The following is a 27,299-nucleotide window of genomic DNA, read 5'->3' as shown; positions in this document are numbered from 1 at the left end:
GGTAAGGCTTTTAACTTCCTGAAGTCACTAATTAGAAAAGAGGAGACTGTCTCATATTTGAGTCCTCACACAGTATCTCGTACCATGAGATGCTCTTTCATTTACTTAATATTGAACAAAAAGGTACTTGAGGAAAACGCATTAGCTTAAAAATCAACCTCACTCGAAGCTAGTTTTAGGATGTTTATAGAAACGTCTTAAGAGAAACAAGGGGGGAAAAAAAAAGAAGAAAAGAACCAACACATTAATTATTCCCAGATAGTAACCTTAAAATTTAAAGTGTTGGATATTGTTACAAAGAAGATTTTAAAACACTGCTTTTAAAAAAGTAGTCAAGAGGGCAGATAGCAGAAGCAAGAAGAACTACAATTCTGCAGGCTGTGGAAGGAAAACCACTTCACAGAAAGATAGACAAAATGAAAAGGCAGAGGACTTTGCACCAGATGAAGGAACAAGATAAAACCCCAGAAAAACAACTAAATGAAGTGGAGATAGGAAACCTTCCAGAAAAAGAATTCAGAATAATGATAGTGAAGATGATCCAGGACCTTGGAAATAGAACGGAGGCAAAGATCGAGAAGATGCAAGAAATGTTTAACAAAGACCTAGAAGAATTAAAGAACAAACAGAGATGAACAATACAATAAGTGAAATGAAAAATACACTAGAAGGAATCAATAACAGAATAACTGAGGCAGAAGAACGGATAAGTGACCTGGAAGACAGAATGGTGGAATTCACGGCTGCAGAACAGAATAAAGAAAAAAGAATGAAAAGAAATGAAGACAGCCTAAGAGACCTCTGGGACAACATTAAATGCAACAACATTTGCATTATAGGGGTCCCAGAAGGAGAAGAGAGAGAGAAAGGACCCAAGAAAATATCTGAAGAGATCAGAGTCGAAAACTTCCCTAACATGGGAAAGGAAATAGCCACCCAATTCCAGGAAGCACAGAGAGTCCCAGGCAGGATAAACCCAAGGAGAAACACACTGAGATACATAGTAATCAAATTGACAAAAATTAAAGACAAAGAAAAATTATTGAAAGCAACAAGGGAAAAACGACAAATAACATAAAAGGGAACTCCCATAAGATTAACAGTATAGGATTTCCTTAAAAAACTAAAAATAGGGCTTCCCTGGTGGCTCAGTGGTTGACAGTCCGCCTGCCGATGCAGGGGACCCGGGTTTGTGCCCTGGTCTGGGAAGATCCCACATGCCGTGGAGCGGCTAGGCCCGTGAGCCATGGCCGCTGAGCCTGCGCGTCCAGAGCCTGTGCTCCACAACGGGAGAGGCCACAACAGTGAGAGGCCTGCGTACCGCAAAAAAACCCAAAAACTAAAAATAGAATTACCATATGACTCAGCAATCCTACTACTGGGCATATACCCAGAGAAAACCATAATTCAAAAAGACACATGCACCCCAATGTTCATTGCAGCACTATTTACAATAACCAGGTCATGGAAGCAACCTAAATGCCCATCGACAGATGAATGGATAAAGAAGATGTGGTACATATATACAATGGAATATTACTCAGCCATAAAAAGGAACGAAATTGGGTCATTTGTAGAGACGTGGAAGGATCTAGAGACCATCATACAGAGTGAAGCAAGTCAGAAAGAGAAAAATAAAAATATATTAACGCATATATATGGAACCTAGAAAAATGGTACAGATGAACCGGTTTGCAGGTCAGAAATAGAGACACAGATGTAGAGAACAAACGTATGGACACCAAGGGGGGAAGAGGAGGGGGGATGGTGGTGGTGGGATGAATTCGGAGAGTGGGACTGACATATATACAGTAATATGTATAAAATAGATAACTAATAAGAACCTGCTGTATAAAAAAATAAATTAAATAAAATTCAAAAATTCAAAAAAAAAATTAAACTAAAAAAGTAGTCATATACTGTTCTCTCAGAAAGCACACAAGTAAGAGTAGTTAATTCTGGAGAAGTAACTGGGTAGCTGAGGGACAAGACTGGGAGGGTGACCTACTTTTCACTGTGTACCCATTTGTACCCCCTACATTTCAAGCCAGATAAGTGTATTACCTATTCAAAAAAAAAAAGAAGTGATTAAATTCTATAACAGAAATTATATAGCCTCATAAAATGTTACGACCAATCACAAATCAAACATGAGTGATGATGACTACCACACTGTAAGACACACAAAAAACCAAAAACAGCCCCACTGTTTTGTGAATGGTACTTGTGGTTTAGACATAAAATCTTCAGTGTCAGATCGTGCATGCATCTAAAAACTGCTGTAACTTAAACAAGAGAGACAGAAATGAAGATACGCCCTGGATTTTAGTGCTCGCTGGATGATGCAGAGGTTTTCTACTGATGATAAAACCACCACACAGATACACAGGCAGAGTTTGGGCAAGATAATTTTATGAAATATGAGTGTGGATAAAGCAATCATTTTATTTTATTGCACTGCTTCATAATATGTGGTTTTAATTACATACATGTAACTAAATTAATAAATTCTAACTTTTACCATTCATCTACCTCCCTCTAAAAGTTTATAAGGGGAGGACTACCTCATATTTGGGCTTACCTTATGTTCAGGCATACATATTCAAAAGAACATTCTTGCAAGAGAATGTGGCAAGCTATATCAAGTAAAACTACCACAAAGCATAAGCTTTCCCCTTACACGTCCCTCCTCTGCTACGTAGGACCATTTTCTTGAGCAACTGTATATTACTGCAATTTTGTACCAGTTCAACTCTTATTTTGGTCTTTTTTTTTTTTTGAGGGAAATAATTTGAATATTATACTGGTCCAAGTATACTGTGTAAATTTGACCAATTTAGTCATGTTTCAGTTAATGTGGTTATACTCTCTCAGCCACTGCCTAAGATAAAGCTAGGCTCCTAACTGATGGAAGGTTCTAAAGCCATCACCAGCCAGACACAGCCTCCTGCAGGCTTTGACAGCTCCGAGCAAGATGTTGCTTTATACCAATCGCACTGGACAAGGGCTGTGCCCAACAAGCATCAGACACAAGTATCAGATATCTTGTTGGAAGGGAGAACAAGTACACCCCAAAGACATGCACTGAAGAACTGAGAATAGCAGCATAAGTCTTCAATCCATTTCCCTGAATAAGATAAGGCCATTATTTGAAAAGGATCAGGAAACACTTAGAACCCAGAAGATAAGTAACAAGATACGTAAGAAAGTGCTCTACAGGGAAAGTTTTATTTCTTCTGGCTTTTAAAACTGAAATTAAAAAAACACATTTGGGATTGTAAGACTCATCAGAACTGTGGAAAGCATGGCAAATCCAGTTGAAATTCTTAATTCTTTCCCTGTAATATGTATGCTTGGTGTGTTTGTAAATTTTAATACTTTGTTAGTTTTTATGTTTTAAGTATTAAAAATAGACGTATATCATCTATCTCTACTCATTTTTGTTAAAAACTGACAGTACTGTTTTCTGGAGACTCTGGGATGCTTCTGATTAATCAGGAGAATTTCCTGAATAGATAACATTCATTTTGTATACAAGTATGAGCCAGCCGAAGACTGAGAATATGGCCACATCCTATACTCATTAATACAAAAAATACTCAGACAAGAAATTCTTGCTTTCTTAGTGATCATTAAGATAGCTCAAATTTTGCCAATTCTGAAATTAAGGTGCAACACATTGGAGATTGGGAACATGGCAGGAGAATCTAGTCAAATCCACCATCTATTTTCCCTGGAGTCAACATAGGAAGCTGCTTTCCAGTACCATGCTAGCATGAAATCTTCTGCTTGTGCTAAAATGGTTGAACCTAAAGCTTATTTCCAAAGATAACTTTGTTACTTATTGGGGAAATAATGAAAGAACTGGATAGAAAGTGAAACTCTGCCTGTTCCTCAAAAGCAGCCAGCACCCCCTGAGGTTCTCTCCTTCGTAACAGGCTGCCCAATGGAACGGACCAAAAAGTTACTACCAAAGAGGGATACGTTTAGCTCACAAAGAGGTAAGCTCCCACCACACACGCTGAACTCACCATTTTTCCTTTCGTTCAGAGGGGGCAGGTGCTGACTGGACTGCAAGGAGAGTTCCTGGAATTCGTGGGCAACGGCTTCACTTTGAGGACTTGGAGCAAGATGGGCTAAAGGTCCCAACTCATCCTCGGTGTCCACTGCCCCTGTGTGATCCATTGTGTCCCAGCCACCGGCAGCAGAGGGTACGAGACGCCTCTTAACTGTGGCCTGTTGAAGAGACTGTCAAAATAAAGAATGTGTTAATAGATGGTACTTTTATTTTTCTCTTATCTGCACGAAAGTATTAAAATGGGAACCCTGGGTTCTAGTTCAGTTTCACTGCTATGTGGCAACTGCCATTCGTTTACCCTCTCTGCATTCAGGTTCCTTGTCTAACACACCAGAATATACCTCCCATCTAAAAAAGTGCTTACTAGATAAATAAAAGTTGAAAGGTATTTTGTATAACTTCTTATACTATGGATCAAAGAAAGTTATAGTTATCGGTGTCATTACTTCAAGATTTTAATGCATCCTAAAATGAGATAAAAGTCAACTACTGCTGATGAAAATAAAAAAGCAGTCTGGTTTGAAAAATCTATCTCAACTCCTACAAATCAAACAACTTTACACGAAGTCAACATTCCCAGCAACCAGCAATGTTTCAGATAATGAATCCTCTGTCAGCCTCGGTCTCAGAGTGAGAACAGAGAACAAAACTTTCAGCCAACCCACAATGGACATACAGTTCACAACAGAGACAAAACTTTATTTTAAGCCACTGAGATTTGGGCTTGTTTACTATCACAGCATAACCTGGCCCATTCTGACTGATACAGAAATTAGTAACGGAAGTACCAAAGACACAATAAAAACCCTAAATATGTGACATTGGCTTATGTGGGGATGAGCAGTAGGCAATAAGAAAACTGTTATGGAAAGCTGAAAGCTAAAAGGATGGTGGTCCGTATTATGCAACGGCAAAGCATCTGATAGGCTACCTGCTTAGCAGCATCCCACATCACAGTGTGTTCATCCATTCACCTATTGATGGATATTTGAGTTGTTTTCAGCTTTTGACTATTACATATAAAGATGCTATGAACATTCTTGTATGAGTATTTATATGTATATATGCTTCCACTTCTCTTGGGTAAATACCTAGGAGGGAAGTGATTGGATTGTTTGGCAGCTGCATGCATAAATTTTAAAGAAACTAACAAACTATCCTCTAAAATGGCTGTGCCCTTGTGCTTTCCTACCAGCAGTGAATGAGAATTCTACTTGTTCTACATCCTTGCCAACATTTGATTATGGTCAATTTTTAAAATTTTAGTTATTTTAATAGGTGTGTAGTGATATCTCATGGTTTTATGTATGTATGTATGTATGTATGTATTTTGGGCTGCACTGGGTCCTCGTTGCTGCGCACAGGCTTTCTCTAGTTGCGGCGAGCGGGGGCTACTCCTCGTTGCGGTGCGTCGGCCTCTCATCGCAGTGGCTTCTCTTTATTGCAGAGCATGGGGTCTAGGTGCACGGGCTTCAGTAGTTATGGCATGCAGGCTCAGCAGTTGTGGCACACAGGCTTAGCTGCTCTGCAGCATGTGGGATCTTCCTGGACCAGGGCTCGAACCCGTGTCCCCTGCATTGGCAGGCAGATTCCTAACCACTGCACCACGAGGGAAGTCCCGATATCTCGTGGTTTTAATTTGCATTTCCCTAACGATGTTGAGCATGTTTTAATGTGCTTATTTGCCATTTGTATATCTTCTTCAGTTAATATCTGATCAAATATTTTGTTGATTTTTTAAATAGGTGGTTTATTTTCTTCTTATTGTTTCGAGAGTTCCTTACATATTCTGGACAAAAGTTCTTTATCAGATGTGTGATTTGTAAACATAGGCATACCTTGTTTTATTGTGCTTCACTTTATTGCACTTCGCAGATACTGCATTTTTTAAAAATTGAAGGTTGAGGCAACCCTGCATTGTTCAAGGCTATCAGCACCATTTTTCCAATAGCATATGCTCATTTCTTGGCTCTGCATAATTCTTGAAACATTTCAAACTTTTTCATCATTATTAAATTTGTTATGGTGACCTATGATCAGTGATCTTCCATGTTACTGTTGTAACTGTTTGGGGGTGCCATAAACCACGCCCATATAAGATAACCAACTTCATTGATAAATGTTGCGTGTTCTGACTGCTCCACCAACCGGCCATTGCCTGTCTCCTTCTCCTTGGGCCTCCCTATTCCCTAGGACAGAACAATATTGAAATTAGGCGAATTAATAACCCTACGATGGCTCCTAACCCTACAAGTTAAAGGAAGAGTCACACGTCTCTCACTTCAAATCAAAAGCTAGATACGATCAAGCTTAGTGAGGAAGGCCGAAAGCCGAGACAGGCTGAAAGTGAGGCCTCTTAGCCAAAGTTAGCTTAGTTGAGAAAGCAAAGGAAGAGCTCTTGAAGGAAATCAAAAATGCTACTCCAGTGAGCACATGAATGATAAGAAAGCATAACAGCCTTATTGCTGATATGGAAAAAGTTTTAGTGGTCTGGATAGAAGATCAAACCAGTCACAACATTTCTTTAAGCCAGAGCAAGGCCCTAACTCTCTTCAATTCTATGAAGGCTACGAGAGGTAAGGAGGCTACAGAAGAAAAGTTTGATGCTAGCAGAGGTTGGTTCATGAGATTTACGGAAAGAAGCCGTCTCCACAACATAGAAGTGCAAGGTGAAGCAGCAAGTGCTGAGGTAGAAGCTGTAGCAAGTTATCCAGAAGATCTAGCTAAGATAATTAATGAAGGTGGCTACAATGAATAACAGATTTTCAGTGTAGACAAAACAGCCTTATATTGGGAGGATACTTCCATAGCTAGAGACTTTCATAGCCAGAGAGAGTAAGTCAAACTCCTGGCTTCAAAGCTTCAAAGGACAGGCTGACTCTCTTGTTAGGGACTAATGCAGCTGGTGACTTTAAGGTGAAGCCAGTGCTCATTCACTACTCTGAAAATCCGAGGGCCCTTAAGAATGATGCTAAATCTACTCTGCCTGTGCCCTGTAAATGGAACAAAACGGCCTAGATGATAGTAATCTATTTACAACACGGTTTATTGAATATTTTAAGCCCACTGTTGAGACCTACTGCTGAGAAAAAGATTCCTTTCAAAATATTACTGCTCATTGACAGGGGACCTGGGTCACCTCAGAGCTCTCATGGAGATTTACAATAAGATTCATGTTGTTTTCATGCCTGCTAACACAACATCCATTCTGCAGCCCATGGATCAAGAAGTAATTTCGACTTTCAAGTCTTACTATTTAAGAAATAACATGTTGTAAGTCTATAGCTGCCATACACAGTGATTCTTTCAATGGATCTGGACAAAAAGTAAATCGAAAACCTCCTGGAAAGGATTCACCATTATAGATGCCATTAAGAACATTTGCGATTCATGAGAAGAAGTCAAAGTATCAACATTAAGAGGAATGTGGAAGAAGTTGATTCCAACACTCTTAGGTGACTTTGAGGGGTTCAAGACTTCAGCAGAAGAAGTAACTGCAGATGTGGTGCAAAGAGCAAGAGAACTAGAATTGGAAGTGGAGCCTGAAGATGTGACTGAATTGCTGCAATCTCATGATAAAGGAGTTGCTTCTTTTGAATAGTTTCTTGAGATGGAATTTAATCCTGGTGACGATGCTGTGAAAATTGTTGAAATGACAACAAAATATTTACTTTATTTACATAAACTTAATTGGTAAAGCAGTGGCAGGATTTGAGAGGACTGAATCCAATTTTGAAAGTTTTCCTGAGTAAAATGTTATCAAACAGCAGTGCGTGCTATAGAGAAATTGTTCATGAAAGGAAGAGTAATTTGGTGCAGCAAACCTCACTGTTGTCTTATTTTAAGAAATTGCCACAGCCACCCCTATCCTGATCAGTCAGCAGCCATGAACACTGAGGCAAGACCCTCCACCAGCAAAAAGATTACAACTCACTGAAGACTCAGATGATGGTTAGCAATTTTTAGCAGTATTTTTAATTAAGATACATAAATAGTTTTTTAGGCATAATGCTATTGCACACGTAATGGACTACAGTATGGTGTACTTTTATTGCCCTGGGAAACCCCAAAATTTGTGTGACTCACTTTATTGTGAAATTTGCTTTACTGCAGTGGTCTGGAACCAAACCTGCAATTATCTTTGAGGTATGCCTGGACTTTCGCCCGGTCTATGGCTTACCTTTTTGTGCTCTTAATAGTGTTTTGTAAAGAGCAGATGTTTTTAATTTGAGGAAGTCGAATTTATCAATTTTTTTCTTTTATGGATCATGCTTTTAGTGTTGTAGCTAAGAAATCTTTGATTAACCCAAGGTCACAGAGATGATCTCCTATGGTTTTTTTTTAGATATTTTATAGTTTAATATTTTACATTTAAGTCTATGATCCACTTTGAGTTAATTTTTGTATCTGCTGCGAGATATGAATCAAAGTTTTCTGTTTTTTTGCATAAAAAAACTGATTGTCCCAGCACCATTTGTTGAAAAGGTTATCTTTTCTCCACTAATTTGTCTTTGCACCTCTGTTGCAAGCCAGCTGACCATGTATATGTGGATCTATTTATTGACTCTTTATATAGTTCCCAGAAAGAACCACAAAGGAGGAGACTCTAAATTCTGTGTATAAACTCTGCCCAAGTCTCTGGCTGACCCCTAAACTATGCACATGCAGGACAGGTTCCCAACTCCTTTTACTAAAGCAAAAATAACAGAACTGAGATCTCAGCTGCTGCTCACCATTGGAAAGACAGAGTTTGCAAAGGTGAGTTCAACAAAGTTAACTGCCTGCTAAAATAAAATGATACTCTAAGAGGGAAACTTACAGAGTCCAGAATCTCCACAACTGCCCATCCAGAATTCCATATCCAACAAAAATACCCTTTAATAATGAAGGCAAAATTGTCACCAGCAGACACACACTAGAAGAAATGCTAAAAGAATTTCTTCAGGCTGAGGGAAAGTAATGCCACATATTACTTGGGTCTCAGTAATAAAAAGCATCAGAAATGGTAAACATATAGATAAATACCAAAGACTAGTTCTTCCTCTTGATTTCTTTAACATTACCATTCCAAGTAAAAATTATAGCACCGTGTTATGGGGTTTATAATGTATGTAGATGTAATATATATGACAATTATAGCATAAAGGATGGGGGAGGGGTAACCGTATTACTACATTCTTATAAATACTTCTATACATTATAAGGAAGTTGTACCATTTTAACTTGAAGTAGACTGAGTAATTAAGATTGTACGTTGTAATTCCTAGAACAACCATTTAAAAAAAGACATAGTTTTATCTAAAAAGCCAATAGGGGTATTAAAAAGGAATTCTAAAAATACTCATTCAACTTAAAAAGAAGGAATAGAGAAACAAAAAAGAGATGGGACAAACAAAAGCAAATAGTAAAATAGTAGACCTAAATCCAACCTTATCAATAATGATATTAAATGTAAATGGAATAAACATTATGATTAAAAGAAAGATTGACAGAATGGATTTTTCAAAGTCTAAAAATGTATGTCTATAAGTGACATGCTTTAAATATGAAGACGTAAATAGATAGAAAAAGACAGGTCACACAACAAGATGCCCAGCAAGGCTGGAATGACTACATTAACATCAAGGATGTGTTAGGTAGGTGAATTTGCATGTAAAATTACTTATTTTGCTATGAAATATTAAAATATGACTCCTAGATTTTTTCAAAATTATGAATTTTCATTTCAAATTATTTATTCATATAAAATAAAATCTGTTAATAACAAATTAATTCTAAGATACAATACCATAATGCCATTTTAATGGCAAGATGTACAAACTGTGAACATTAGTGCTAATGATTTGGAAGATCCTTTAGGCATACAATTTAAAAATATTTTCATGCACTATTATCTGCACTTCATATCGAAGAATTTTTTTCAACCTATTATTCCTTGACATTATGCTCACCTCAAACTCCCACACATCCCTCCAAAATAAGAACATTATAAGCTAAGAAAATCTTTACAAAATGTAGCAAAAGAAAAAGTGTTCAAAATTTTTAACTTAATATTCATGAACATTATTATTATTATTTTTTTCTTTGCGGTACGCAGGCCTCTCACTGTTGTGGCCTCTCCCGTTGCGGAGCACAGGCTCCGGACGCGCAGGCTCAGCGGCCATGGCTCACGGACCTACCCGCTCCGCGGCACGTGGGATCTTCCCGGACCGGGGCACGAACCCGTGTCCCCTGCATCGGCAGGCGGACTCTCAACCACTGCGCCACCAGGGAAGCCCTCATGAACATTTTTAACGGAGTACACACACTCTTTCTATTCTGAAATTCTACTACCAAATTTGCAAGCTGTCATCTAATATCTACTTAAATGCTTGATAATTTTGTTTTGAAATTGAAATTCAACATCAAACATAAAGAAACACTTTCTGTCCAACAGTCTCTAATTGAGATGTTAAAGAAATGGCATTAGAATGAATTCTTTCATTGGGTCATAATCTAGTTATGAAAGTAAAGCAATCATTCAGCTTTAATAATACAAACTGTGATAAAATATTAATTTGTCTAGAACTGACCGAATGAATGACTATGGAGTTAATACGTGACACATCCCAATAATATAACTTCATTCCAAAATGAAACTAATCCAACATTTATCCAATGCTAGGTCAAAGCACAGTACAACACTAGTATAAGATCAACCTGGGATATGGCTTCTGCTCTCAAAAAACAAATCACTTCATTGTCAGATACCACACCAGAGACAGAGAAAATAACACAGGAAAAAACAAGAGGCATCACACTTTCATTTGTCCATCTATTGATTCACTCGTTATCTTTTTTTCTCAGTGGAGTCAAGATAACTGACTTATATATAACTGACTTATATATATATATAATGATCTTATATATTATTTTTTTTTGCGGTACGCGGGCCTCTCACTGCTGTGGGCTCTCCCGTTGCGGAGCACAGGCTCCGGACGCGCAGGCTCAGCGGCCATGGCTCACGGGCCCAGCCGCTCCGCGGCATGTGGGATCTTCCCGGACTGGGGCACGAACCCGTGTCCCCTGCATCGGCAGGCGGACTCTCAACCACTGCGTCACCAGGGAAGCCCCTGATCTTATGTTTAAAAAGATGCTGGGCTAAGGTAGTTCCCAAATCAGTGCTAACGTTTGTTTTGAACCAAGGGAAGTCCAAAGCCAAATCTCTTTCCACTGTACCTTACGGCTCGTAATGACTAATTCGTGTGAAACATTAATAAGTAAAGTAGTATATAATCATTGCTATATAAAAGAAATGCTAAAAAATAAAGGAGTTCAAAGAATATCAATATCAAACTTAAGAAGTTTAATATATAATCAGCCAAATGCAGACAGGCAGAATATCCAAATACACTCAACAAAAAATATTTTAGCAACAGCAAAACTGTTGTCCCTGCCCTTAAAGCGCCCCTGAATTACAAATATTAGGGAAACACCTGGCTAACAGCCCGCAAAAATTTATTTGCATTCAAACAAGATAAAACTTGGATCAAGAAGTTCAAAGACAAAGCTGACCACACACAAAAAGTAATTTCTGCATTAGAAGAGTATTTACTATTAAGTCCCATGATCAAACAAATTGAAAATTTTATATCAAACGCACTTTTGAGAAACAGAATTTTTTGTCATTGAGTTGGGTAAATTAGTGATATCAACCTTAATTGATTATTTTATGCTATCAATTCTCCCTTCAAAGCTCCTGGTGGCAATTTGTTAAACATATAATGTTAGAGCTCAAAATTTATTTATGAATATAAGAACAAAACTCCTGTCAACTGTATATGCAAAGATATTTTCTAAATATTATACAGCTGTTTCTGTATTGTGTTCTAAATAAAATTTCTTAATGGTATCAAGAATTCAGGATCAAGTCTGTTTACATTTTTGTATAAGTAACATTCTCCTCCCAGTTTTATAACTGGGGAAAAAAAAACAATCACAAAAAGGAACACTTCATCCAATTTGTCCATATTCACTCGTAACAATTAGGATGGAACCAGAAAATCAGAGTTCTAAAAGCATATGTTTATACACAAATATTATTTTACTACATACTGTTTTCATTAACTATTATTATTATGAAAAGTATTTTTGTTCCCCTATTTTTTCTAATTTAATTCCTGTTTTGATTACTTGAATGCACTTATATGTTCAAAGACTATGGAAGTTCATAGAATAACAGAACATTTTAGCTGAAAGGTATCTTAGAATCTATGCCTAGTAGGTGCTTCTCAACCCTCCTCACAATATGATAATCATTTGAAGAACTTAAAAAAAAAAATTCCTACTGGGTAGGGGTAAAGGAGAGTCTCTCCATAGATTTTGATACAGTTACTTGAAAAGAATGATTCTAATGTGTAGCCAGTGCTGAGAATCATTGACCTAGTGGAACCCCCTTATTTTATAGAGAGGACAAATCATTTGCCCAATGAGTGAGAAGAGAGGTCAGAACCAAATTATTATAGCAAGTGTGAAAACAACACAATATAAGTAGGTACAAAGTGCTGTGGAAACCAAAAGAATTAAATGTCTAATTGTATTTGGGTAAGTTAGGAAAGTCTCCCAGGATGAAAAGGACTTTGCAGACACAGAAGTTTTTCTTATTAGTAAAAGTACAGTGGCATGAACAGCTATCATCCAATAGCAAAACGTCTGATGGGGCCAGTGTAGAAAGAGCATAACATGGAGAAGCAGAAGACAAGGCTGGTGCAGTGAGTTAAAGCACAGTTGTGAAGAAGTGTTAAGAAACAGTGATATGATCAGATTTGTATTTTAGAAAGATCATTCTGGCAGAGGTATGTTACCAATAAAAATCTCATGTTGAATAACCAATGTTGGCAAGGATGTGGAGAAAAGGGAACCCTCCCCTACACTGTTGGTGGGAGTGTAAATTGGTGCAGCCACTATGGAAAACAGTATGGAGGTTCCTCAAAAAACTAAAAACAGAGCTACCATATGATCCAGCAATCCCACTCCTGGGTATATATCTGAAGAAAACAAAAACACTTATTTGAAAAGATACATGCACCCCAATGTTCATAGCGGCACTATTTACAATAGCCACGGTACGGAAGCAACCTAAGGGTCCATCAACAGACAAATGGATAAAGATGCGGTATATATACACAATGGAATACTACTCAGCCACAAAAAAGAATGAAATAATGCCATTTCCAATAACATGGATGGACCTGGAGGGTATTATGTTTAGTGAAATAAGTCAGACAGAGACAGACAAATGCTGTATGTTATCACTTATATGTGGAATCTAAAAAATAAAACAAGTGAATACAACAAAACTGAAACAGACTCACAGATACAGGTTACAAGCGGGGAGAAGGAAGAGGGGGAGGGACAAGATAGGGGTAGGGGATTAAAAGGTACAAACTACTCTGTATAAAATAAATTAGAAGGATATATTGTACAGCATAGGGAATATAGCCAATATTTTATAATAACTATAAATGGAGTACAATCTATAAATATTTTGAATCACTATGTTGTACACCTGAAACTAATATTGTAAACCAACTATACCTCAATAAAAAAGTTAATAAATAAAATATGGTTACTGATTAGTCCAAGCTGTTATTGGGTTGGCTAAAAAGTTCCTTTGGTTTTTAAGTAAAAATAAGAGACACATTTTTCACTTTCACCAAGAACTTTATTGAACAACGTATTCACTGTTTTGTTCCACTACCTTCGGCCATTTTTCAGGCAACTTCGTAAATCCATCTTCCCCAAACTTTTTATCTTTTTGAGCAAAGAACTGTTCCAGGTGCCTTTTACAGTCTTCCAGGGAATTGCAATTTTTTCCATTAAGAGAATTTTGTAAAGACCGAAATAAATGGAAATCCGAAGGTGCTGTGTCTGGTGAATATGGCGGATGAATCAGAACTTCCCAGCCAAGCTGTAACAGTTTTTGCCTGGTCATCAAAGAAACATGCGGTCTCACATTATCCTGATGGAAGATTATGCGTTTTCTGTTGACTAATTCCAGGCGCTTTTTGTCGAGTGCTGCTTTCAGTCGGTCTAAGTGGGAGCAACACTTGTTGGAATTAATCGTTTGGTTTTCCGGAAGGAGCTCATAATAGAGGGCTCCCTTCCAACCCCACTGTACACAACATCACCTTCTTTGGACGAAGACCAGCCTTTGGTGTGGTTGGTGGTGGTTCATTTCGCTTGCCCCACGATCTCTTCCGTTCCAAATTGTTGTACAGTATCCACTTTTCATCACCCGTCACAATTTGTTTTAAAAATGGAACGTTTTCATTACGTTTCAGCAGAGAATTGCATGCCGAAATACAGTAAAGGTTTTTTTTGCTTAACTTATGTGGAACCCAAACATCAAAGCGATTCACGTAACCAAGCTGGTGCAAATGATTTTCAGCGCTTGATTTGGGTATTTTGAGTATGTCGGCTATCTCCCACGTGGTATAACATTGATCGTTCTCAATGACTCAATTTGATCGCTATCAACTTCGACCATGGAGCATTGTCCAGCAAGAAATCTCCAGTACAAAACTTCACAAACCACTTTTGACACGTTCAATCAGTCACAGTACCTTCTCCATACACTGCACAAATCTTTTTTTTGCGTTTCAGCTGCGTTTTTACCCTTCCTGAAATAATAAAGCATAACATGCCGAAACCGCTCTTTTTCTTCCATCTTCAATATTAAAATGGCTACACAAAAACCAATTTTGGTAAGTTTTTTTTAAATGCACGCTGATATGACAGCCGTCACATACAATCTAACAAAATTGTTTCAAATGAAGTTAAAGACAACTAAGCGCTACTAGAGCCAGCTTAACAGAAAAAGAAACCGAACGAACTTTTTGGCCAATATTTTTAAGAATCTCACTCATGCTGAAAAGCTGACCGACTAAGTTAAGATAGTGGAAATGCAGAAGGGGGAATAAATTCAAAAAATAATTCAGAGACAACATTTCAAGCCTTAATGACTGGCTCAGTTGAAAGGTAAAGGAGAATAAAGAATTGAAGGTGGCTGACCTGGGCAGCTGGAAAAGCTGGCAGGCAGGGATGAGTAGTGGGGAAGATGAGTGTTCACTGTGAGAGACTACAGGCCCTTCAGAGGGAGCTCTGAGAAAGGCTGTGACTGACGGGACAGCTATTTGGTTTGAAGCAAATCACTTAACCTCTCAGGAATCTGGGTTCCTAATTCAAAAAAATGGAAATGACAAATGAAAAGAAGAAAAGGGAAGAACATTTACTACATTTCTATGTACTCAGTTTGGCACTAAGTTTTTTACTCTATGCTTTCCTTACCTTTGCCCTAATGACCTCCCTGTGGGCAGGTATTACTCTCATTTTACAGGTGAGAAAACCAAGGCTTGGAAAGATTAAACAAAAGTGAGAGATTAGCGCAAAATCCAGGATTCCAACTTCAGAGCCCGCAGTCCTTCTAAAATAATACATTTATGTGCCAAAGTTTAAATGAGTTGGAGCAAATGACTGGGAGGAACAGATGTTACTGGGGTAGGAGGAAGTGGTGCAGAGGGGAGAGGCAGCTGTGGAAGGCTCCGTGGGTGCGACTCTTCACACACGCACTGGGGGCCCACGGCCAGCTCAGTCACACCTCCGTGTAAAGACCCTGTCCATCAGGCAGTTACGACAGTAAGATGAAGAAAACACTCTCCTCGAGTAAACACTCAAGGTGTAGCTGGAATTAAACTCCGGATTGGAAGAAGATGAAATCTAAAATTGTAGATGTACTGCACATAAACAGGACACGTTTTTGACATCAGGTTATAATTCTTTCAAATAAACAACCTATAAGCAGGGTTTTTATTTGTAGCGGTTGGATTTTTACGTGTAGCCATTAAATACATAGCCGAAATGTACTATAAATATACAGAACACGGACAATACACTACATAGAAGAAGTTATATAACTGCTCTTCTGTGCTTGAAGTGGCTGTTATAGCTCTAAACATGCCAATGTGATGATTTATTTTTTTTAACTTGCTTACTGCAGACATGTTTCAAACGAACGTAACATGGAGCAAAATGCATACCTAACACTCTGCACAGTGAGACATTCTGAAGTATTGTAACTAACATTTACGTAAAGAATGTTTCTGAAATATTCATTGTAATCCATCTATAAATAAAAATATGAATTAGCAAAAGTTTAAAACACATGTGGCTTTTAAATTACTATCTAAAAAGACACAAAGAACTAGAAAATTTTATTTGTTCCCCAAGTAAAACACCCAAAACCCAAGTCTTTTTAGCTTGAACAACTGCATTTTCCAAGTTTATTCAAAATGAGTGATTCTCAGAGAATAAGCACTGATTGGAGGATTAATTTTAAGCTGAGATGATTTCCATATTTATCAAATACTGGGTTAAAAAACTAGTTTTGTTAAACCATAAATTAGCCTTTGATCTAAATGCTAAGAAGTAAATATAAACAGATTAAACAAATGTTTACTTAACAGATAAAAAATATACTGTACTCCTATTTCTAAGGCAGGGAGAGGAGGTAGAAGGGAAGAGGAGGAAGGGAAGAAGGAAAGAGAAAAACAGAGAAAGAAAGGGGAAGAGAAAGGGCCATTAAAAGAAGGGCAGTCTCTTCTTGCTGTTTTCTAGCTCTTTACACTTCTTGGTATTAGAAATCAGTAAATTTGAATTTAAATTTAAACAAAGATATTAAACAAAGTATTGTAAAATACATGAAGAAAGATGAAGTTTAATTTACTTGTCCAAGCTATCTTGACTAGTTAAGTAGCAGAGCTGGGACTATGAGTCCTCCTCTGTATGAGTCCCCCTAACTTATAATCTAGTTCTTTGGTTCCTAATTAATCCCAAGAGAAACCCTCTTGTCTGAGGCAACCATGCCAGATAGTAAGTTGGTAAACTGAAAAACTCAGTTAAATAGAGGAGTCATTACAACTGATACACATAAATCTTAAGACATTTTCTTTTAAGTTAGAATGCAGAAATGTCCATGTGTTTGCCAGTATTCCAACACAGGGTCAAGGCCATCTCTTTGCAGATGTGTCAGCTCTCTGGCACAAACCACCACTATCTATGACTCCTAGTTTCCATTTCTTTAAAGTAGAACAAAAATTTAAAGGATTTTGAGCACAGCGTGTGTCTATATTTTTACAATTCTGAACCCAATTTATTTAGTTTCTCGCCCACACCCAATTCAATAGTATTAAGTAACATGGCTTTGTGGTCCCAGACACTTAACATTTTTGCATTCATAGTTCATCAGTTTACATAATATTTAGTTAAACTGCATAATTATGATTACTACCATTACTGGCATAAACATATTTAGGAATAAACACAGCTGACTTTTGGTTAGTTAGTGAGAGCAGAAATGCATCACCACACTTCAGTGTCACCTCCTCATCACGCCCATTCAGTGTGTCCTGGGACAAAGGGGTTGGAGAAGGCTGGTCATCCCTCAAACCAACCAAGTTTAGGATGGATAAGACAGGTTCCACCCCGAAACATTTTAAAATTGATGTTGATGCCAAGGGCACTTCAAATTGGAAACCTGATCTTTTTAAGTTTTCTGGAGTCTGTTAATACAAATTACTTCATAGATATTATTTCATTACTGTCTAACTTCATGCAAAATGCGTTAATATTGTACTCTGAGACAACAGTTCAGAGTACATACCAAATAAATGTTAATATTCAGAGTTTTATAACAGTACTCTAGCAGATAGTACAATTATACATAAGTTTCTAATGCCGTTAAATACGAAATAATCTATTCTCAGTGTATCACAGTGCTTTCAAAATACTTGTGAATTCTTCTCTCCATTAAACGCACTTTGGCATACATGACAAAACAGCAATTTCAATCAGCTGTGAAACAACAGTTGTGGATAAGTGTTTTTTTGTTGTTGTTAATTGAGATATAATTCACATAACATAAAATTCACCATTTTAATGTGTAGAATTCAGTGATTTTTAGTACAGTCACAAGGTATGCAACCATCACTATCTTATTCCAGAACATTTCATCATATCTAAAAGAAATCCCACCCCCATTAGTAGTCACTTGCCAGCCAGGAAGTGACTACCCACCCCCAGCCCTTGCTACCACTCACCTACTTTCTTGTCTCTATGTATTTGCCTATTCTAGACATTTCATTCAAATAGTTTTACTTCCTTTCTAATCTGGATGACTTTTATTTCTTTTCTTGCATTACTTCCCTGGCTAGACACTCTGTACAATGTTGAATAGAAGTGGCAAGAGTGGATATCCTTTCTTGTTTCTAATCCAAGTGGGAAAGCTTTCAGTCTTTCACCATTAGTATGATGCTAGCTGTAGGTGTTTCACAGATGCCCTTTATCAGGCTGGGAAAGTTCTCTTTTATTCCTAATATTTTGGGTGTTTCTATCACAAAAGGGTGTTGGATTTTGTCAAATGCTTTTTCTGTATTCATTGAGATAATTGTGGGTTTCCCACCTCTTTATTCTGCTATATAGTGTATTACATTAATTGATTTTTAGATGTTAAATCAATTTTGCATTCTTGTGATAAATCCCACTTGGCCGTGGTATATAATCCTTTTTATAAGCTGCTGGATTTGGGCTGTTAGTGTTTTGTTGAAGATTTTTACATTATATTTAGAAGGCATATAGTCTAATTTTCTTTTCATGTGCTGTCTTTAACTGGTTTTGGTATCAATGTAATACTGGCCTCAAAGAATGAGTTGAATGTTTTCTTGTCTTCTATTTTTTGGAGGAGTTTACAAAGAATTGGAGTTAATTCTTCTTTAAATTGGTGGAGCCATCTGGTTCTGGGCTTTTCTTTTTGGGAAGTTGTATGATTACTCATTCAATTTCTTTGCTATAGGTCTATTTCAGATTTTCTGATTCTTCTTGAGTCAGTTTTGGTAGTTTGCATCTTTCTAGAAATTGGTCCGTTTCATCTGGGTTGTCTAATTTGTTGACATGCAACTGTTCATAGTATCCCCTTATAATCCTTTTTATTTCTATAACATCAGTAGTAATGTCCCCACTTTCATTCCTGATTTTGGTAATTTGAATCTTTTCTCTTTTTTTCTTAGTCTAACTAAAGCTTTGTCCCCTTTTTTTAATCTATTCAAAAAACCTACTTTTGGGGCTTCCCTGATGGCGCAGTGGTTGGGGGTCCGCCTGCCGATGCAGGGGACATGGGTTTGTGCCCCGGTCCAGGAGAATCCCACATGCCGTGGAGCAGCTGGGCCCGTGGGCCATGGCCGCTGGGCCTGTGCGTCCAGAGCCTGTGCTCCGCAACGGGAGAGGCCACAACAGTGAGAGGTCTGCGTACCGCAAAAAAACAAAAACAAAACCAAAAACCTACTTTTGGCTTCACTGATTTTCTCTGTTTTCTTTATTATTTAGTTCTGCTCTAATCTTTATTATTTCCTTCCTTCTGCTTGTCTTGGGTCTAGTTTGTTCTTCTCTTCTAGTTTTGTTAAGGTGGCAAGTTAGGTTATTGATTTCAGTTTTTTGGAAAAGATATTCTTAAATTTCCAAACTTTTCACAAAGTGATACAATATACATCTTAATGCACAGTATCCACATTATCCTTACAATGTGTGGTATTCATAAATTTCAAAAAGCACTTACTATGTTCAAACTAGTTAAGCTTAAACGTTCCCAGAAGCATTTCTACAACACCAGAGTATAAGAGGACGAAAATCGCTTCAGATATCAGAACCACCATACCCTGTGCACACGTCGCCGCCTTCTGAACATACCCAATGATGAAAATGTCTCACTCCTCCACAGGCAGTCCTTTTCATCTCAGAGAATTCTACCACAATGCCCTTCCTCACACTGAAAGGAAACCATCACTGCAGTAGGTTGTAGTTTCAAAAAGAAGACATGACACTATCTTCAACCCTACATATTCTTCTTACAATGTGACTTCAGCATTCTTCTCATCAAAAGGTGGGGACTAAGCTGCCTCTGCTTGAATTTGTGCTAGTCTGTGCTACAGGGTAAGGGATGTTACATGACTTACAAGATTAGGTCATAATAGGTCTGCCTAGGTCTCTTGGAATATTCATCTTTGGAGCTGCTGAGATGCCACATAAGCCATCTGACTGCCCTGAGGCTGCTATACGGTGAGAAAACCAAAACTAGCCCATGACTAAGCTGAAGTGAAGAGACAGACAGAGATGCCCAGCCAATCACCAGCTACTTCAGCCACCTTCCCTTGCTGTTGCAGTTTCAGCCACTGTCTGACTGCAACCAAAACAGAAACCAAGCCAGAACTGCCCAGCTGAACCCTCCTCAAATCCCTGATCCACAGAGGTCATAGAAGATATAAGTAATTGTTGTGGGTTTCAGCCACTAAGTTTTGGGGTGATGTGCTACACAACAATAGTAACTGGAATACTGACTCTAGGCAACATGTACTCCTTAATCCCAGAGTCTACATCTGGGATCATGAAGACTAAGTCCAATTAATTTTTCAACACTGGAAATACTAAAGAAAATCATAGTTGATTCTCAGTCTTCTGTGAGCTTATTAAATCCTTTGACAATTTTATTTTAAATCATGGTTTCACTTTTCACAGTCCTGGTCATACTAGCCTGGATTAGTTAAGAGACAGTTTATCTACATTTTCTTAATTATGAGACCCAGAACTATATCCAGTCCTCCAATGACGGTATACATGAACTGTTGAGAAATGTAGGAAGACTGTGTCACTCACTAGCGAGGCTTTTATTAATTTGGTGTGAGTTCCTATGTATAAACTTTGAATAAAATCCTTTTCCACAGGAAATGGTATAGTACAGGATATCAGTTAAGAGTTAAGGTTTTGGAATTAGACAAATACGGAGACAAAATTCAGCACTATCACTAAGAAGCTATATGACCTTCAGTAAAGTGTATAACCTCAATAAAGCTTAATTCTTCATTTATAAATTGGGGTCATAGTACCCAACTCATGGGATTATGACAAAGGTTAAACGTAAGCACACGAGTAGCTACTGTTGTAATGTTTTCTCCAATCACAATGCTCCTCATCCTCTTCCTGTTGAACTGATTTTTTGTCTGTTTTGATCCAAGGTCAGGGCCTCACATCGATCTCTATTAAAGTAGCTCTTATTATATACAGCCCATTGCTTCACTCACTTATGATCTTTTACACAAATAACCGTTTATAGAAGATGTAGTGGAAGAAAAAACCCCATTGATGATAGCAACAAAAAGATAAAATATCTAGAAATAAATGTAACTGGGAATGTATAAAATCTTTATAAGGAAAATGTTAAAACATGACTGAAGAACTCCAGAGAAGACTTGAAGAACTAGAGTGTATTATATTATTGGATAGAAAGACTCAGCATCACAAAGATGTCTGTTCTGCCTAATTCAACTTATAAAATTTAAATGATTGAAATAAAAATACAAAAAAGATTATTTTTCCTTTGGAAGTGGGGTGGGGAACCTAGACAAGTTAATTCTAAAGCCCTTATGGAAAAGAAAAAAACAAAACAAAACAAGCAGAAGTTGTCTGGAAAACCAATGAAAAAGAGGAGTGCTACTAGATCTAGCATATATTAAAATATATTACAATACCTCAATGATTAAAACAGTATGATATTAGTATACGAAGTGAGAGACAGGAAGACAAATGATACAGAAGAGAATGTCTAAAAATTAGATACATATATGCATAGAAATTTATTATATAATGAAGTTGGAATTGCAAATTAGAGTTAAAAACACGGACTTTTTGAAGAAAGGTACTGGGATAACTGAGTAGCCATTTGAGGGAAAAAAAAGTTAGAACCAAACCTAACATAGTTCAGCAGGATAAATGGCTCATGAATCAGAGATTTAAAGGTTAAAATATGAGACGAAAAAGGTTATAGAAGAAAATATGGGAAGTCCTCCATTGCCTTGGAGTTGGGAAAACCTTTCCATCACTCCAACTCCTAAAGCCATAAAACAAGATGGATAAATTATATATGCATATGTATTTATATGTATATTCATATAAACTTTACATGCCAAGAAAACCATAAACAAGATGAAAAGTGACTTACCAGGAAGTCTGTATTTGCAACTTACAATACACAGAAATAAGCTCCTACAAACAGAAAAGGAAAAGATCGATAATCGAGATTTTTAAATGAGCAAAGAATATGAATAAAGCTCAGAGAAAAGGAATGTTCTTTTAAAATATGACAAGATGCCCAACCCTCCTCACGAAGAAAGAAATGTTAAAATTACCACGAGAAACCGATTTCATTTAGATTGGCAAAATTCTGAAAGTTTAAGAACACAGATTGGCAAGACTGGGCCTTACCTCATAAATTAGAGGAATATAAAATGGTACAACCTTTACGGATAACAATTTGTCAACATCTATTAAAATTACAAATGCACTAACTCTTTGACCTAGCAATTTATCGTCTGGGAATTTACATGTTCAAAATGAAACTGTAGGTGGGACTTCTAGAATGGCAGAGAAAAGAGCTCAGCAAATCCTGTCTCTAACGGCAATGATAAAACAAGACAAAATTGCCAAAAACAACCTTTTCAAAACTCCAGAAATTGATGAAAGGCATATACCAAACGGAGAAGCATTTATTCAATAAAAAAACTACTGAATCTTCATTTAAAAAAAAATATTCTGTGGCATTTTGCAAATCACATCTATTTGGTAAGGAGCTCACTGCATCCAGAATATACAGGATTTAACATTCAAAATAAAAGACAAAAAAATTCCAATTTAAAAATGGGCAAAATATTTGAATAAGCATTTCACAAAAGATATACAAATGCCTGATAAACACATGAAAAGATGATCAGTATCATCAGTCACTAGGGAAAATGCAATTAAAACCACAATGAGATACCACTTGACACTAGAATGGCTACAGTAAAAAAGACAGACAATAAAAAATGTTGGCAAGGACGTGGATGGAGAAACAGGAACCTTCACACAGTGCTGGTGAGAATGTAAAATGATACAGCTACTTTGGAAAACCATTTCATTTGGTAGTTCCTTAAAGTGTTAAATATAATTTTACCATGGGGGCTTCCCTGGTGGCGCAGTGGTTGGGAGTCCGCCTGCCGATGCAGGGGACACGGGTTCGTGCCCCGGTCTGGGAAGATCCCACATGCCGCGGAGCGGCTGCGCCCGTGAGCCATGGCCGCTGAGCCTGCGCGTCCAGAGCCTGTGCTCCGCAACGGGAGAGGCCACAACAGTGAGAGGCCCGCGTACCGCAAAAAAAAAAAAAAGGTAATTTTACCATGATCCAGTAATTCCACTCCTCATTATCTAACCAAGAGAAATGAAAACATAAAATCCACACAAAGATTTGTAAACAAACGTTTATAGCAGCATTATGCATAATAGCTCAAAACTATAAACAACTTAAATGTCCATTAATTAGTGAACGGATTAACAAAATGTGGTATATCCCAATGGAATATTATTCGGCCACCAAAAAAAAGGAAAGAAATACTGATATAACACAAACAAAACCAAAAAACATTATGCTAAGTGGAAGAAGCCAGATGTCAAAGAACACATGTTGTATGATTCCATTTATATGAAATTTCCAGAAAAAACAAATCTGTAGAGGCAGAAAACAGATGAGTGGTTTTCTAGGGTTGGAGATGGGAACAGGGATTAACTGTAAATGGTCAAAGATTTCTTTTTGGTGTGATGAAATGTAAAATCAGATTGTAGTGATGGTTGCCCAACTCTGTAAATTTACCAAAAACCATTAAAGTTTACACTTTTACATGAGTGAATCTTATGGTATTGTAAATGATACCTCAATAAGGCTGCTTTCAAAAAGTATTGTAATCTGTGTGTGAATGCTTATAGGAGCTTTATTGATAATTGCCAAAAACTGGAAACAACCCAAACATCCTTCAGTTTGAATGGAATAAAACACTGTGGTGCATGTGTATCACAGAACACCACCGAGCAATAACAGGGATGAGCCACTGACAACTGCAACAATTCAGGCAGAATCTCAGATGTGTTATGCTAAGTCAAAGAAGCCACCCTCAGAGGGCTTCACTACAGGGACGCTGCAAGAAAGCCAAAGCTACCGGTACAGAGAATGGATCCCTGGCTGCCAGGAGTGGGGCTGATACCAAAGAGGAAAACAAGGGAGTTTCAGGGGGATGGAACTGTTCTGTATCTTGACTGTGGGTGTGGTTACACGACCCTATATATTTGTCAAAAATCAGAACTGTACGTCAGAAACATTGACATATGTGTATATTAAAAATAAATTTAGTGATGCTGTATAAGATTATTCATTGCAGCATGATTTTTAATAGCAACCAATCAGAAACAACTCCAGTCAAGAGCAACAGGAAACGGGTTAAATAAATTACTGTACATCCATACAATATAATACGACACAGTTGTAAGAAAGAATGAGAAGCTCTCCGGGTAATAGAGATGTGGAAAGATATCTGATTTATTGGTAAGTGAAACAGTGAATTAGAAAAAGAGAAAAAGAATATAAACACATTCATTTTTGCTAAAAAGAAACTCTGAATGAAGACACAAGAAAGCAGTAGAGCCGTTTTCAACTATGTGAGTGAGTGTGAATGGGGTGCGCAATGCGGTGGCTGCTGCCAGAGGTGAGAGTGGTTTTTAGTATTGTTTTATTATTATCTTTGAACATGTGAATGTAAAAAGGAAACAAATAATTTTGTGAATATTGTTCCATCCTCCAATATATACATACTCTCATCGCTGTGTCAACCGAAATTTGTTTGCCTTTTGTATATTCTTCTTAGTCAGTGATTAAAATATTGAATTGAAGAGAACTAGGGAAGTCCTTGCAATAAACTAATAAAAATCTTTCTTAAATTAATGTTAATCCATTACCACGCACGATCCCGACTTCATGAGTTGCAATGAAGCTTAACTGTGGGCGAGTTATTTAACTTCCCTAAACTTCTTTGTAAAATGGGTGTAAACGATATCTCCCTTGCGGGGTGCAAATTAAACGAGGCAATATATGTCAAGTGCTTGGAATCGTGCTTGGCACTGAGCAGGCATTCAATAATTGCTCATTGCCTTCGTTTTTAGTTATGGTTGCTTCCTGGCTGATGCATTCATCTAACCGTCACAGCATTCAGCTCGTATTTCATGAGAGACCTTGTCACACAAGACCTGTGGTGGTGAAAGCTTTCTTCTGTTTGCTGGGCTGCCTGGGTTCAAATTCCAGCTCCGAAATTTTCTAGCTGGTGGGCAAACCACTTAAACTTCCAAAGCCACAGGATCTTTAGTTTAAAATGGGGGTGGCAACGGTACTTCTTTCACAGGATTCAAGGGAGAACTGAATGGAGTCGAGGTGCAGAGCAGAGCTTTGAGCACATAGTAAGTAGTCAATAAATATTAGAAATTGGTACTATTATTTTGTCTACCACATTCCTGGTTCCCTACTATGTGAAATAACGTAAGAAATATTGCAATTATTATCTGAATTTCGTAAGAACTTCATGCTAAATCTCATTTCTAGCTTCTCTTGACTTCCTAATTATACTTCAAACTTCCAAATAAAAAGTTTATTCCTACCAACTCTTCTGACGCACATACACACACAAACATTCTGATGAATAAATGATAATAGGGTTTTTAAATTTCCCTAACACAGGCATAATACAGGCTAGCTCTAAAAGTAACAGAGGTTGAAATCAATATTCATATTTTGTATTGTTTTCTCTAATATTTGAGATTTACCAGGTTTTGGATTTCTAGATACTTGGCAATATAACATGGCTGTATATATATACACCAATTTTTTTCTGAAAGAAAAAATGAAACAAAACTAGGTACCCAAACTAATCTTGGTGATTACAAGAATTTGCCAGAGTCGTCGTTTTTTTTTAAGTACCATCAGTAAAATAAAAGCTGTCTATGTACTTTTATTCCTTATAACACTGTTATCTCTTTAGCTGTTTCCTAAAGTAGCCAGAAAAGTTCAGGATTTAGAATTTAGTCCTTGAAAGTAATTGTTTAGGGCTACAATTTCTGTACTGGAAATGACTAAACCAATGCAGGGGAAGGAGCTTGGGTTTCTGTGTTCCGCAAGCCCTTTGTTTTTCAAGCAGCATTATTTTAATTATTTCCTATAAATATATCACTGTCCTTAAGAAAAATATTTTTCAGATAAAGATTAAAAATCTTTAATCATCACTTGGAAATGACCTCAGCATATTACAAACCTTCTAAAACAGATTTAGTGCATGAAAACCCATTTGCCAAATAAGAAAAGCAACTATTATATGGAATTTCATTAATCAAATTATTTTAAGAAGAAAAAGACTTTAAGAGTTTTTATCAGATGAGCGGCAACAGAGTATTTTCAGAAAATTGTGGGAGATATGGTAAAAAATCAAAACAACAACAACAACAAAAACCTGCCATCTGGAGAGAACTGAGGTGTTAGCCAGAGAGGGAGTCTGCTTACCCTCACCCACCCCTACTGCTGCCCTCAACTCCTCTGAGGTTCCCCCTCCAAGCTGCCCCTGTTGGCTGACATAACCATTCTTTCTTTGCCAGGCCAGGATTTCCATTAAACCTTGGGTAGGAATTAAGATTTCCTTTCGAATCCAAGAGAGACCCGGAACCCCAAGTATTTATCCCCAGTGGAATTCTGACCATGAAGCAAAGATGGCCTTTCTGGAAGGGCTGGGCAGAGGGTAACAGGTACGGCTGTTACATACACCTGCCCCCAGGTAGAGGCAGCTGCCCTCGCCAACTTATCTGAGGTAGACAGCAGTGAGCAGACACCCCTGTTAGCACGACATATAGTCTCTTTCTCCTTAGCACACTGCATGGTTAAAGACTGTCAACCTTAAATGGTCCTGGAGGCTGCAGGTAAGTGATTCTAGAGAGGTCTTTATCTGAACTGCTAAGGGGATTCCAGTAAGTACCAAAATACAAAACAAAAGGCAGATTTCTCAGTTTTGAACAACTCAAGCCCATGCACACCAGCAAAGTACTCAAAGAACACACGGTGGGGGGGGGAGAAAAAACAGGGAAAAGTGTAGTTATTTTTTAAATATTTATAGAGAAAAACTGAAAATAATCTATTGACCATCAGTAGGTTAAATAAATATTGGTACATTCATTTCACTGAAATTATGCTGTAACAAAATAAAAACCACATAGAGCTATACAAACTGAAAAGGGAAAATGT

At 37.5% G+C, this 27,299-nt stretch overlaps 1 protein-coding gene across 13 annotated transcripts in view; it reads right to left on the bottom strand.

Annotated features, from left to right (window-relative positions):
• Nucleotides 1-27,299, bottom strand: part of MRTFB (myocardin related transcription factor B) — a 281,630-nt gene that overhangs the window by 126,388 nt on the left and 127,943 nt on the right. For 10 of the 13 annotated variants that reach the window (XM_033428767.2, XM_049699597.1, XM_033428769.2 and 7 more), the window contains one exon: nt 4,032-4,248. In XM_033428767.2, the coding sequence (XP_033284658.1) occupies nt 4,032-4,185 (154 nt within the window). In that variant the 5' untranslated portion in view covers nt 4,186-4,248. Of the gene's footprint in view, nt 1-4,031; nt 4,249-19,855; nt 20,153-22,160; nt 22,205-27,299 lie in introns of those variants that run through there. The other 3 variants (XM_049699601.1, XM_049699603.1, XM_049699596.1) reach the window with 2 other exon arrangements.

This window comes from Orcinus orca, chromosome 16 (assembly GCF_937001465.1).
Source record: "Orcinus orca chromosome 16, mOrcOrc1.1, whole genome shotgun sequence".
Taxonomy (NCBI): domain Eukaryota; kingdom Metazoa; phylum Chordata; class Mammalia; order Artiodactyla; family Delphinidae; genus Orcinus; species Orcinus orca.
This window is presented reverse-complemented; position numbering and strand designations above follow the sequence as displayed.